The sequence below is a fragment of the Zingiber officinale genome, chromosome 9A (assembly GCF_018446385.1).
Source record: "Zingiber officinale cultivar Zhangliang chromosome 9A, Zo_v1.1, whole genome shotgun sequence".
Taxonomy (NCBI): Eukaryota; Viridiplantae; Streptophyta; class Magnoliopsida; order Zingiberales; family Zingiberaceae; genus Zingiber; species Zingiber officinale.
In genome coordinates, this window is record NC_056002.1 from 15356208 (window position 1) to 15369305 (window position 13098).

At 40.7% G+C, this 13098-nt stretch overlaps 3 protein-coding genes and 1 pseudogene across 3 annotated transcripts; 3 read left to right on the top strand and 1 right to left on the bottom strand.

Moving 5' to 3' along the window:
- The first annotated feature begins 291 nt into the window (after positions 1-291).
- Positions 292-2146, top strand: LOC122021808 (pentatricopeptide repeat-containing protein ELI1, chloroplastic-like). Its single transcript, XM_042579964.1, has one exon. It carries the CDS (start codon positions 344-346, stop codon positions 1709-1711), a length of 1368 nt encoding a protein of 455 aa, XP_042435898.1. The 5' UTR covers positions 292-343; the 3' UTR covers positions 1712-2146.
- LOC122021809 lies at positions 1827-2808 on the top strand. The gene is made up of 2 exons (XM_042579966.1): positions 1827-1944; positions 2472-2808. Exons 1-2 carry the CDS (start codon positions 1861-1863, stop codon positions 2724-2726), a joined length of 339 nt encoding a protein of 112 aa, XP_042435900.1. The 5' UTR covers positions 1827-1860; the 3' UTR covers positions 2727-2808.
- A 1087-nt stretch (positions 2809-3895) lies between these two features.
- Positions 3896-12065, top strand: LOC122018985 (nipped-B-like protein B). Its single transcript, XM_042576490.1, has 4 exons — positions 3896-4031; positions 4125-5609; positions 5707-5782; positions 11708-12065. Exons 1-3 carry the CDS (start codon positions 3963-3965, stop codon positions 5770-5772), a joined length of 1620 nt encoding a protein of 539 aa, XP_042432424.1. The 5' UTR covers positions 3896-3962; the 3' UTR covers positions 5773-5782; positions 11708-12065.
- LOC122019054 lies at positions 7749-9221 on the bottom strand (annotated as a pseudogene).
- Positions 12066-13098: the final 1033 nt, after the last annotated feature.

The window sequence follows — 13098 nt, forward strand, 5'->3', positions numbered from 1 at the left end:
TTGCCATTTTACTACAAGTTATCTTTAGAGAAAATTTTATTTATTATATTTCTATTTAAGCGAACCATCAAGAAAGAAAATAATCGTATTCCTACCAAAAAATAATTTTAACAAATAAAAAATTTTAAGGATTATTTTATAAGTTATTTTTTAAAAAATACATATTAATTGGAAGTAAACAAAATTAATTTTCAAATATTGTAGTGTTTTTTTTTTGTTAATTAAGGCATTTTCCTTCTAATCACTCTAAATATTTGGCTATTTTTTCCTCTAAGTACAAAATTTTCATGATATGCCCCGAAAATAAACCGACCTATCCGGTTCGATTCCGGCGACCCGCCTAATGCCCAACCAGTGCCTCCTCGCCCCCATCTCCCACGTCTTCTTCTCGCCCTCCGCCGTCGCCTCCGCCGCCTCCGCCTCTGCCTCCGCGATCCGCCGCGCCTCCTCGCCCCGCGAAGCCATCTGCCTCTTCAAGCTCCGCATCCTCCGCCGCCCTCCGCACGAGGACCGCTTCGACACCCACGCCGCCGTCTTCGCCCTCAAGGCCTGTTCCCATGATCCCGCTCTCCTCCCCCACCTCCACGCCTACCTGCTCAAGACCAACCTGTCCTCCCACGTCTACGTCGCCTCCGCCCTCCTCCATTCCTATTCCCTCGCCTCCTCCCCCTCCTCCGCTCGCATCCTGTTCGACGAGATGCCCCACCGAAACCTTGTCACCGAGAACACCATGCTCTCCTGCCTAGCCCGCTCCGGAGATCTCTCCTCCACTCGCGCCCACTTCAATGGCATGCCCGAGAAGGATATCGCCACTTGGTCCACCATGATCGGCGCCTACATGGACAGGGGCCTGACCGCCATAGGCCTTACCCTCTTCCGCGACATGATGAATGACACCCAATTGAAGCTTGATCCCCTCATGCTCGTCACGATGCTCGCCGCTTGCTCCCGCTCCGGCTCACTGCCGCTAATCGGAAAATCCATCCATGCTTACCTTGTGAGGAATGGGATGGGCATCAATGATCAGCTTGGTACTGCCCTCGTTGACATGTATGCCAAGTCGGGCTGCTTGAGGAAGGCATTTTACGTGTTTGAGAGAATTCCCGAGAGGAATGTGATGCATTGGACTGTAATGATTTGTGGATTGGCCATGCATGGCCATGGCAAGGATGCAGTGGCATTCTTTGAGAAGATGATTGGACTAGGTGTTCGACCCAATGAGATCACATTCACAGGGGTTCTCAATGCATGCTGCCATGCTGGATTGATTGAGGAGGGCCAGAGCTACTATGTCAGCATGGTTAAAGAATTCGGATATGAGCCGGGAATTCAGCACTACGGATGCATGGTCGACCTTTATGCCAAGGCTGGGAGACTAGAGGAAGCATATAAGATCATTGAGAACATGAAAGTAGAACCCAACATTGTCATATGGACTAGCTTCTTGGCAGCTTGTATGAAACATAAGAATTTTGAGATTGCTGAGAAGGGGTTGGAGAAGGTGTTATGCATGGCAATTCCTGATGAGGATGGTGGGGTGTATACTCTTATATCGGATTTGTATGCTCTGGGGGGCAAGTGGAATGATGTGGTGCGAGTGAGGAGGCTGATGGATGAAATGTTTGTCAAAAAGAACAGAGGTTCTAGTTTCCTCGAAAGCAAGGGAAGTAGAACCTTGAATTGCTTGAGCGAACTGATTACTTATTCTTAGAAGAGAAAGAGGAGATCAATTGATGCAGCATTACATAGCATTCATTTTGAGGATTGCGTTTCTAATAGAACTGCTAAGTTAATAGCTTGGGAGTCATGGAATAAAAGCATGATCTACATTGAGAATATCGTAATACTTCGCCTGCGCAGATGTTTGGGGAGCACCTGCTGCGAAAGTTGAGCTGTCTAACTATGAAGAGATGCAGCAGCATCAACCATGGACGTTTGTTTCATGTATGTTCCATTGATTTGGCTTGCCTTTCTTTGCTGTCAAAGGAAATAACTGAAGCAAGTTTGTTCTTTCTTTCCTTGATTTTGTACTCTCTTTTAGCTGTGACTGACACATTTTGTTGGAAAAACACTTTGAAACCTGAATAACTTAATAAGGATTCATTGTTAATCATTATAGTAAAAAAAATTAATTATGTTTGCCTCATGTGTCCCTCACAATTCATCTTCAAGTTATGTGAAGGGAGATTAACTACGGAGTCGTTTTATAGTCGGCCACTAAGTAAATAGAGAATGAGAGTTTTTTTTTTTTTTTTGTTTTCTGAGAACATGTATCCGCATTTATTGTTGATCATACTCTAAAGAGGTAATTCATTGTTCTGGCAAAAGCTGATGCATTCATCCCAAATATCTCTTCATGTTCGTCCCAAGACATATAAAAGAGAGATAAATCACGATACTCAAGCGACGTCTCTTTAAATGGGAGAAATTTTATTCTCTAGAGTAGCGATTGAAATGTTGTTTCATGTCAGGTGGCACAGATGGTTTTTATCGTTTCGTTGGGGAAGCGAAACTGGCACCCTAAGCGCGGCTGTTTCGAGTGTGCATCTCGAGTAGAAGGCTGTCCTGAATGTGTCATCGGAGGCGTCATCAGCCGTTTTCGATGCCACCAGAGGCGTCGCCAGATGCTTTCGGTGTCGCCGAAGGTGTCGTCGGATGCCTCCGGTGTCGCCAGAGGAGTCGCGGGAGCCAAAGGAGTCATAGGCATTGGAGGCATCATGATGTGACACTTCTGGTGGAGCCGTAGCGTAGCAAGATGTTTTCGGCGCTGTTGAAAGCGTTGTTAGGGGCTTTCGGTGCCGCTAGAGGCATCGTGAGCACGTGTCACGGGCGTGTCCTGTGTAAAATTAATATTATAATTTAAATAATTCAAACAATTCCCGCAAGTGTAATATTTTGAAATGACTTTCATAAATCATAATAAATTATCTCAATAAAATATAAAAAATATATTTAAAATTTTAAAAATTAGTAAATTTTATTAAATGATATTCTGAATTTATTTTTACTATTTTAAATTTTATCTTAAAATTCTAAAAAATTTAAATTTTTTATAAAAATTTTAATAAATTAAATTTATATTTTGATATTTTTATTTTAAATATTTTTTACTGTTTTAATATTTAATTGATATTTTAATATTTTTATTATTTTAAAATATATATTACTTTATATTAATAATTAATTAAATGAATAAATAGTTAATTTATATAATTATTATATATAAAATTATAATCTCTGTATTAATTTATATAATTATGATTATTTAATAGGGACATCCGAGAATTATAGAGATTATTTAAGTAAATTGTTACAAATATTTTTTTCTTATTCATATGGGCAAGGTAACATATTATAATATATTAATTTTAATTCAAATTATTGATAAATTAATTTTCTATACATAAAATTATATTTAATTTTTTCTAATAATATTAAATTAAAATTTATATAAAATTAATAAATAATTTATTTTTAAATTATACATAATAAATATATTTATATAATAATTATTATATATAAATAAATAAATATTAAAATTATATTAACACGATATAATATAATATTAAAATTTTATACCGATCTGAAATTACCATCTAGATGTTGATCACAATTTTAAACCTTGCTCGAAAGAAATATTTTTTGGGATTCACTTCCTATACACGTGGTGACAATTTATCACCGAGCACGTAGTGCCAGTGGGGGCAGGAAAATTCATTGTAGATCCTTCAGGATTTATGTAAATGTATGTGATAAATATTTATATCTATAAATTATTCTTGAATATTTATATATTTAGAATTTAAGTCATTATAATTTAACCTGATCACGACCGTCCATCTGGAATCCCACCGCTTTTGGATGATCACATTGCCATTTTACTTTGTCTTTTGTATCCAGACTCGCTTTCCTTTCTCTCGCGACCATTTGCTGCCTCGTTTTCCCTTTCGGAGGTCCATCCGATGATGACGAACGCCGCCACCGCGGCCGCCGCTTCCTCCAGACGCTCCAAGAAGGACTTCGATGGCGAGGTATCCCTTCCCCGTTTCGTTCCTCTACCGTTAATTTCTCGTGCGCAATCAATTTTTTGTTCCGTTTCGCGATTAACCCTCGATTTGAATCAGCGTCGGAGCAAGAGGAAGGCGAAGGCCAAGTCTGGAAAGCGTCGCCGTCTGCGCGACGAATCAGATTCATCTCCCTCCTCCGGGACCGACGAGGATCCCCGGCCCCGGCGCACGCGGGCGAAGAAGTCGGAGAGGCGCAAGAGGGCGCCAAGGAATGCTAGCACTAAGTTGAAGAGGAGCAAGAAGAGGGTGTCCCGAAAGAAGCGGTACCGCAGCCTTAGCCCCTCGAGCGGTTACTCCAGCCGTAGTTGCTCCACCTGCCGCAGCAGTTCGTCCGGCAGCAGTAGCGTCTCGAGGAGCCCTCCCCCCAAGGCCCGGCTGAAGGAGAGAAGTAGGTCTCGAGGAAGAGGGAGGGATGGGGAGTCAGAGAGAGGTAGAAGTCGGCGGCGGAGGAGGAGGACGACCAGCAATGATGGCATTCGGAAGAGTAGGAATCGGTCGCGGAGTTTCTCTACTTGTGCAGGAAGTTGGAATAGCGGTCCTAGCGGCTGCCGAAGTAGCAAGAAGTATGAGGAGATGGAAGGGCAGATGCAACTTCGATCAAAGTCGCCTGTGGAAGATGGAAGAGAGGTGGTGGAAGTCAGTGGGAATGATGTGGTCAGTGATGGAATTATCCAAGCTTATGATGATTTTGATAGGTATGATGGGCGCAGGTCAGACAATGATCAAGAATTCCATGGGAGCCATGAAAGGGATGATTGGGCTTATGCAATGGACAACCAATTGGTAGGCGGTACTGTCGCCGAGAAGCATACAGTTGGTAATGCTGGTGTTGGGAAAGATGATTTTGCGCCGAAGGAGGGTGAGGACAACTCAGGCACGGAGTCGGTCAATTTGGAATCCCAGTTAAGACAAAAGGCATTGGAAAACTTTAAGAAGTTCCAACGAAGCCTTTCAGGAAACACTAGATCTCCTGGTCATCAGGAAGATGAAGCCAAGCAAAGTCAATGTCACAATGAAGCTCAAACTGATTTGGCAAACACGAGAATTCTTGAATGGCAACAAAGCATCATCAAAGGAGAAGTCTGGCCATCTAAATGTAGAGTTAGATCCGTTGTCATACTCCCTGATGAGGAAGATACTTCAGGGCTTGCACTTAGGCAACCATATTCCAATGAAAATTCTGGAGAAGTAAATAATTCAGGCCTTGACATCAACGAAGGCCAGAAAAATGTGGTGCAGTTGAAGAGAATAATTGAGACCTCAAATGAAGCTTCTTTGGTGCAATTGAAGAAAATAAAAGAAACCTCAAATGAAGCTTCTCTAAATACATCACCAATGAAAGAGAAACAAGAGAAGAACATAAATGCATCATCTTTGAATAGCATCACAAAAGATGCTGACATGAATCAGCCGAGTGGGCAACCAACCTTGTTATTATCTTCTCAGCAGAACTTTGATAGTGGAAATGAGAACAAAGAGGACACTGGGTCTCAGTTCCAACAAAAGACATTCTCTAGAATGCATGAGGGAGAAGTGGTTGAGGTAGGTTTTGCGCTCTTTGTACTGATTTTAAACTTGGAAATTCATATAGAGGTGCAAGATGCCTTGTGACCTGACTTTTTTTTTCTCTCTTTGATAGGTGAGTTACAAGGTTTACATACCCAAAAGAGCCCCTGCATTGGCACGCAGGCAGCTAGAACGATGAAGTGTGCATAGTACGTTCCAGTTTTATTTAAATTGTTATGTTATTTTTCACTATTGAGTTGTTTTTTTCCTTAGATATCTTTTCATTCTTGCTTAGTATCTGGTGTGAGGTGCCTTGATTTGCAACTTACTGTTGCAGAAGTAATCAATCTACACTCAGGTTCTTACATTGTTTAAAAATAATAGGGTTCTTGTATTGTTGTGCTTCGGTATTAGTAGGAAGTAACGTCGGACAGGATAGCGATTATTCTATGGGCTAATAACTCTAGGTTTTTTCAAAAAAAGGAAATTTTATTTAATATTCGAGGTTGATCGCTCTTACAGCTAATGTTTATGTAGACTCTAGGCTCTAAGACTTAAAGAAAGAAAAAGAAATCCTAATATATAGACCTCAATTCCTATCTTGTAAAGCAAAGAAAGAAATCATACCATAAAAGAGAAAAGACTCATAACAGACTCACAATCCTAAAATCCCTAAACAGACTAAAAATCTAAAAACTATAAAAGATAAAAATTATCAAAAATACTTAAAATTACCAAAAAAAAACCACCTAAAAATTACAAAAAAGAGAATAATTTACTAAAATTAATAAAAAAATCCAACGAATCCTCCTGCATTAGTCGCTCCGGGTTGAAAAGAACTTATCCTCAAGTTCAGAGGAGTGTCAAGTGGTAGCTTAGGAGGAAGTTCATTTGACATTAAATCGATAAAAAAATACTAGTAGTTGCTGGACTTTCGCCTTATTTGGATTATCTGCATGATCACCTTTTACCAATGACTGCCAAATGTCAAATTGCTCTGCTTGTAGCATGTTCATAATACTTTTACTATTTTTGTTGATGACATATGCGCTCTCTCATAGTGAATTAATGTAGCTCCATTTCACAATTTCTTCACCGTCACAAGGTGTCAAAACTTCTCCAAGATTCTCCCTAAAATGGAACGTTAGATTCCATGGCCTTTCCTGTCAAATTCGAGTCATTGCCGGACTGCTGCTCGGTTAGAACCTTCTGAGAATGCCAGAGGCATGGATTTGCCATGGCCTTGGATTTCTTGGCTAGTGAGAGCCCAAGACTAGTGATCTTCTCATGCAGAAATCCCTCTAAGGGTTCCTCACTTTCACCAAGACGTTAAGAGAAGACACCATGGTAGATCTTCTTCAAGTGGTGGACTAACTTGACGTAGTTGGTGTTGTGGTGGCGCGAGATGGCTTTGCTCCACTACTGCTCACCGTCCTCGTGTTTGGTTGTCACCATGACTCGTTTAACAACAAGATACGTAGAATAGAACCCCTCCTCTCTCCACTCCGCCGCGGCTTGCTCCACGATCTCGGCCTCACTCCGAACCTGAAAAAGAGTAGGGCTATAAACGGACTAAGAATTCGTGAACAAGCTTGGTGTTCGGCTTGGTAAGAGCTTGTTTATGTTTGTTCAATATACATAAGATTAATTAAACAAACAAGCTTGAACAGCTTGTTAAGCTAAACAAACAAGTTTGAACACATATGTGTTCAGCTCGTTAACGTTCATGAACAATGTTCGTGAACAATGTTCATGAACAATGTTCACGAACCATATTCATTAATAAAACTCTTTTTAATATGTTAAATAAACAATAAAATAAAATAAATAAATTTAAATTATCAAACTCAATAATCAATCAAACAACTTAAAGTTTTAAACAATCAAAGAAGTTTGAATTGAGAGTTTGATAACATCTAAACGAACCAAGCTCGAACCAAATTCAAGCCAAGCTCGAACCAAGCTCAAGTCAAGCTTGAATTGAGAGCTTGATAACATCTAAATGAACCAAGCTCAAGCTACGCTTCAAACAAGCTCAAGCTCATAAAAAATAAACCAACCCTAGCTTGAAAACTCATTTCAAAAGCTTGGTTCATTTTAAGCTCAGCTCGGCTCGGCTTGGTTACCTTATCAAACAAGCTTGAACACCCCAAAGTTCGGCTCAGCTCAGCTTGTTTACAGCCTAAAAAAGAGGATCATCTCCATCGCCTCGAATACCTTGTATCATCCAGCACCCTGTTCCAAGTGCCACTCATGAAAGTAGTTAGTATTGTACGACAGTCGATGGTGCGACCCATGCATCTAGCTCGACACCAACACGCTTACTTCCTGCAGCGCTGCCACCGCCTTCGACACCCACTTTGCCTTCTCGTGCGCTCGCGCGTGGAATTGCTAGCTCAGCATCACGCACCTAGTGCATGTTCCCACAAACGTGTGCGCCGCCACGCCGACCTCCATGCCGTCAAGCAAAGCCTCGATCGGTAGCACAGAAAAAGTCACGACCTGGGCAAGCGCGTGTAGGTTATAGGCAAGCCACCCTCGGCACCCACCTTGCCTTCTCATGCCCCCACGCGTGGAACTGCCAGCTCAGCATCACACACCTAGTGCACGTTCCCACGAACGCGTGCGCTGCCACGCCGACCTCCATGTCGTCGAGCAAGGCCTCGATCGGCAGCACCGAAAAAGTCACAGCCTGAGCAAGCGCGTGTAGGTTATTGGCACACTCACGACGGGTGATCATCCAGGACCATCGGTGGTGCCCCTAGAAGGCCTCGATCTGGGAGCTAAACACAGGCATGGAGGGTCACCGTAGTTATCGACAGCCTAGTGAAAGACGTCGGAGGCGAGATCTGCGAGAACGTAGCCAGCGTACGCGGTGAGGGGCTCGAAGACCGAGTCGGAGTCTATAGCGGCGACGGTGGACTTGGCCAAACGGGTCAAAACGAATGCAAAGTGAAGGCAACCCACACATGGTGTGACCACGTAGAGTGGAGGGGCGTCAATGGCGACGTTGGTAGGTTTCATGGGAGTGTTGTCAATGTGGTGAGGGGAGACGGTTGAGGGTTGGGTGGCGACGATGACATTGCAAGGGTGGTTGTTGGCTTCATCAATAGAAAAACCAGTTGTTGTTGAGAAAGAGTATAAGCAATGGCTCTTTCCCTCATGGAAGCTCCTCGTCACCTCATGTGTAGCTTTTCTCTAACTTCCTCGATTGTTCCTAGATTGTCGCATCATCTAGATTTAGACAACAGGCTTCGAGCATTTTATGTACGGCCTAACTGTCGGTGGACATGCACACGGTTAGCCTAGACGCAAGCCTAAACGCGGAGGAGGGCTTGTATGCACCTCAGTGTCACAACAGCCTGCTTCCGCACCTATTGCCCTCGAACTATGGCTTGCAGTCGGACGATCCCCCAAAGAGTCTGTCGCGCTCGCAGAGCCAAGAAGGCGTGGAAGGCAGTCTAGATGTGCCACTCTTGGCAGACCGCCCCTGAAGTCCTTGGGCGAAGCACGGACAATTGCGGCGACAGTGGCGGTGAAGGCGGCGACATTGAGTGCATATGTGTCAGACACCCCGAGGCAGCCAAATGGTAGTTGCTCCCCTTGATCCCCGACTCGGAGAGGTGATCCCAGGAGGCGCTCCTCCATAGCTTCTTTTATTTCCTGCTACTTCCATTGCCACCACCATCACCACTCTTTCCCTTCATCTTGTTTGAACGAACGACTTCGTCACTAGAGCGGTTGCTTCTTGGATCAAATGCATCGACCTTGTCGGTGAAGGCGCCAATCAGGAGTTTGCGGAACCACCACTAGCGGCGTAGTGGAGAGCAGTGGTGCCGTTGGAGAAAGTGGGCTTCTGGTCTTTGTTTATCGCTTCATGTGGGGTCTATTCCCTTTTCTTTAGTCTTCGAATCCGTCGAGGCTATCACCCTCCATGGTGAATCCTAATCGTCCCTAGAACAAGGTTTGAGTGTAACTAGAGGGAAGAAATTGACTCTTCATCTTCTTTCTCATCTTTTCTCAATCCGTGACCTTGGTCTTGCCTTATCGGTCTCGTGAGTGTCGCAAGTACTCCTACCATGACGATGCTAGACCTCTGAATTTGAAGGCAACCAATTTCACCTTCATCTAACCTGGAATTTGCATATAGTTGAAGAATCGCTCCACTTTGTTGATCCAATCAATAATGACGTATTAGAAAATTCGGGTAGATCAACTCAAAATTTGAGGCCTCTATGTTAATCCCCTCTCGACCACGTACCTCATGATCTTCAAGATTTTGTGTCGTCGTAGCCACATGCTTGGATAAATCTACGACTTGCCTTTAGAAATCCTCAATCCTCAACCGTTTCTCACGGTGCTAGGCTTCCTCAATCGGAACTTGCTTGTTGTTACGATCGCGACCACGATCATGATCACAATGATCTTCTATTAGATTCGATTCTCTACTTCCTCAATCACAACCGGTAAGCTTTGATACCAACTAACGTCGGGCAAGATAGCGATTATCCTATAGGCTATAGGCTATAGGTTGACGAGAATGGGGATTTGAGGAGAAGGCAAAAAAATATAACCGCTAACCTTTAGATTTTTCTGAAAAAAAAGAAAATTTTATTTAATATTCGAGGATTATTTCTTTTACAACTAAATAGATGTTTATATAGACTTTAGACCCTAAGACCCAAAGAAAAGAAAGAAATTCTAATATATAGATCTCAATTCCTATTTTGTAAAGAAAGAAAAGAAATCTTACCAGAAAAGGAAAGAGATTCATAATAGACTCATAATCCTAAAATCCCTAAACAAACTAAAAATATAAAAATTATTAAGTACCAAAAATATCTAAAATAACAAAAAAAAAATCAAAAATTACAAAAAGAAATAATTTACTAAAAATAATAAAAAAATCTAACGAATCCTCATGCATTAGAAAGTTAACACATGATTATATGAATTGGTTAACAATTTGAAATATAAAATCATTTTTAGAAAAAAAAAAAGTTAGAATAGACAGATACAATAATTAAAGAACATAGTATACATACAAGGAAAATAAATTGAGTTGGATAAAAGGTAACAAATCATTCATGCATGCCTATGACTAAAAGAATTGTTCTTAGAGGAGATCTAAATGGATTACGTAAGGGGAACATTTGGTTAATTATAGTCCAATATAGTTTCTTCTTTATATTAAAGGCCTAGGACTATGTGTGAAAGTTATCTAATCCCGCAGAAGAGTGCTTAACTAATCAATAGCATGTGATGGTGCTAGATATATATCTTTTGCTAAAAGTCTGGTTTTACTAGGACTAGATGGTGTAATTCTAAATATAACAAATGTGAGCAGCGTTACTGAATGCACGAGCTGATTCGATGCCAGTGGGCATAGTCATAACTCATAACAAATAACAATGCTAGACTCAAATTTTGGCTGAGCTCTCTTAAACTCACAAATTTGACTGAATTCACAAAGACTTACAATTTGATTCTCTAGCTCATGAATTCTGTGAGATTTTGCGAATCAAGTAGTTCTTCATGCAGTCTTGTTATTGTTCATTTTCCCTGACAATAGTAAACCTTTAATTTTCTTCTGGGCAAAAATCACAATGGCATCCCTTAGCTTCCAAATCATTTTAACAGATGTTCCTAAGTTCCTAATTTTGATCATTATAAAAGGGTTATTTAAAGATCCATTACTCTTCTTTTTACCTTGATTTTTATTGCAAAGTGAATTTTCACTTTTAACTGATCTAAAGTTAAAAAAAATAAACTCATTCTGATTTCTTAAAATTTCTCATGTAATTATAGAACTATATAAGAGTATATCTGCACCTCAATTGAGAGAGGACAATTGTAATTTGCTATTTAAATTCTAAACTAACAAAAGTAAACCAACTCCACGTGAGTTAAGAGTTTGGATTTAGGATTTTTTTTTTCTTGCTCTTCATACTGGCAAAAGTAAATAAAGAAGCATAGTGAGCATGTTAATTATAATGGACCTCTTGAGGAGTTTGAAGATAAAGGCCATCATTGTGATTTAAAAAATTGTCCTAATTTACTTATCCAGACACTTTCCCATGGTAAAACTGAACTGCAATTTCCTTTTGTTTTTTAAATTTGTATTGTTTAAACAGATGATCTTCAGGGAGATCGAAGTTCTACAAACTGTGGGTGATCGTGATTGCACCGGGATTGTTAGATAGAGGAATTAGAAGAGTATGTATATCTCAATCAGGCATGGTGTATTTGTAAGTTGATGTTCCATCTACATGATTCTGTTGTTGTTAGGTTGTGTTTCAAGTCCAAGTTCAGATGAGGAATTTTAGCTTCTTCAAGATAATTTGGGACTAATATTAAGTTATTAATCCACCAGTCTCGATGAAAAATAATGAGTAATGTTGTATTCTAAATTTTATTGTCATTACTTTCTCCCCCATGTACTAGATTGCTTTTGTAGGATGCCAATTTGGTTTAAGAACTCAGGTTTATCAAGAGATTGATTTAGACTGGACTGGTAAGGTGCTATTAAACAAACTGTTGTATCACTGATTGCGTAGGAGGAGAATATCATCAACTCAGCCTTGTCGCTCTGCAAGCCCTTTAGCTTGTTGCAGGGAGATAGCCAATGCTGTGGCTGAGTCAATCAATCCCATCAACTAGTGATTGGTGCAATTTGAGATTGGCGTAGGAAGAAAGGAAGAAGACTAGTTCACAGCAGCTGCCCGGCCGCAAGATTGTGGCAGCTGTCTCTGGGCACAAGCTCGCGGCATAGATGTGGTGGTCACTAACCGTGAGCTTGTTGCAAGCTCACGAGCCCATCGACCACTTGGCCATGAGTTAGTAGCCATTCTAAGAGTCCATCGACTAGTCTGGCCATGAGCTGGCTGCTAATTGCAATTTTATAGCCAACCATGCTCATGAGTATTGTAAATCATCATTTTCTATCATTCCATTCATATAGGTAAATTAAGTAATTGTTTCCCTATTATTTTTTCCTACGGTGAATCCTTTTCTCTAAAAATGATCAAATCACTCATTTGGAATTGACCGAGCATAAAAGCAAAGCTGGTCTGCATGGGTATTTGTTTTTATAAATTTTGAGATCAATTTTTAATGGGTATAAAATGTATTTTGTTGGATGTTTCATCTCTTCCATGTAAAATGTCGTCGCATAAAATGTCTATTTATAAGAAGGCTCCTGTGAATTGTTAATCATCGTAGATATAAGCAGGAGCACAGGGGGAGGGAACGGACACAGGATATGGAAGAGAGAGGTCGCATGGGAGTGGAGCAAACGGACTAGAAAATGATTCCGCCCGTATTATTTTTCCCACGACAATATCTCTGTTTTTTTTAAAAAAAAATAATATACTACTTGTTACTAACCACCGATAAAAGTTATCCAGATAAACACTTTAAAAATCAATCAATTAATTAAAATTTGAATTCTAATCAGGATTAGGGCTGTAATCGACATGTGTACGTGAGATTCAAACTGTGGACCTTAAATACATCGAACAACATG

Bases quoted from the DNA above. Each gene is read 5' to 3' on its own strand.
- LOC122018985 (XM_042576490.1), top strand. From the start codon at position 3,963: ATGATGACGAACGCCGCCACCGCGGCCGCCGCTTCCTCCAGACGCTCC. The intron at 4,032-4,124 runs GTATCCCTTCCC...GATTTGAATCAG, and splicing joins AGAAGGACTTCGATGGCGAG to CGTCGGAGCAAGAGGAAGGC. The intron at 5,610-5,706 runs GTAGGTTTTGCG...TCTCTTTGATAG, and splicing joins ATGAGGGAGAAGTGGTTGAG to GTGAGTTACAAGGTTTACAT.
- LOC122021808 (XM_042579964.1), top strand. From the start codon at position 344: ATGCCCAACCAGTGCCTCCTCGCCCCCATCTCCCACGTCTTCTTCTCG.
- LOC122021809 (XM_042579966.1), top strand. From the start codon at position 1,861: ATGTTTGGGGAGCACCTGCTGCGAAAGTTGAGCTGTCTAACTATGAAG. The intron at 1,945-2,471 runs GTATGTTCCATT...GTTTCATGTCAG, and splicing joins ACCATGGACGTTTGTTTCAT to GTGGCACAGATGGTTTTTAT.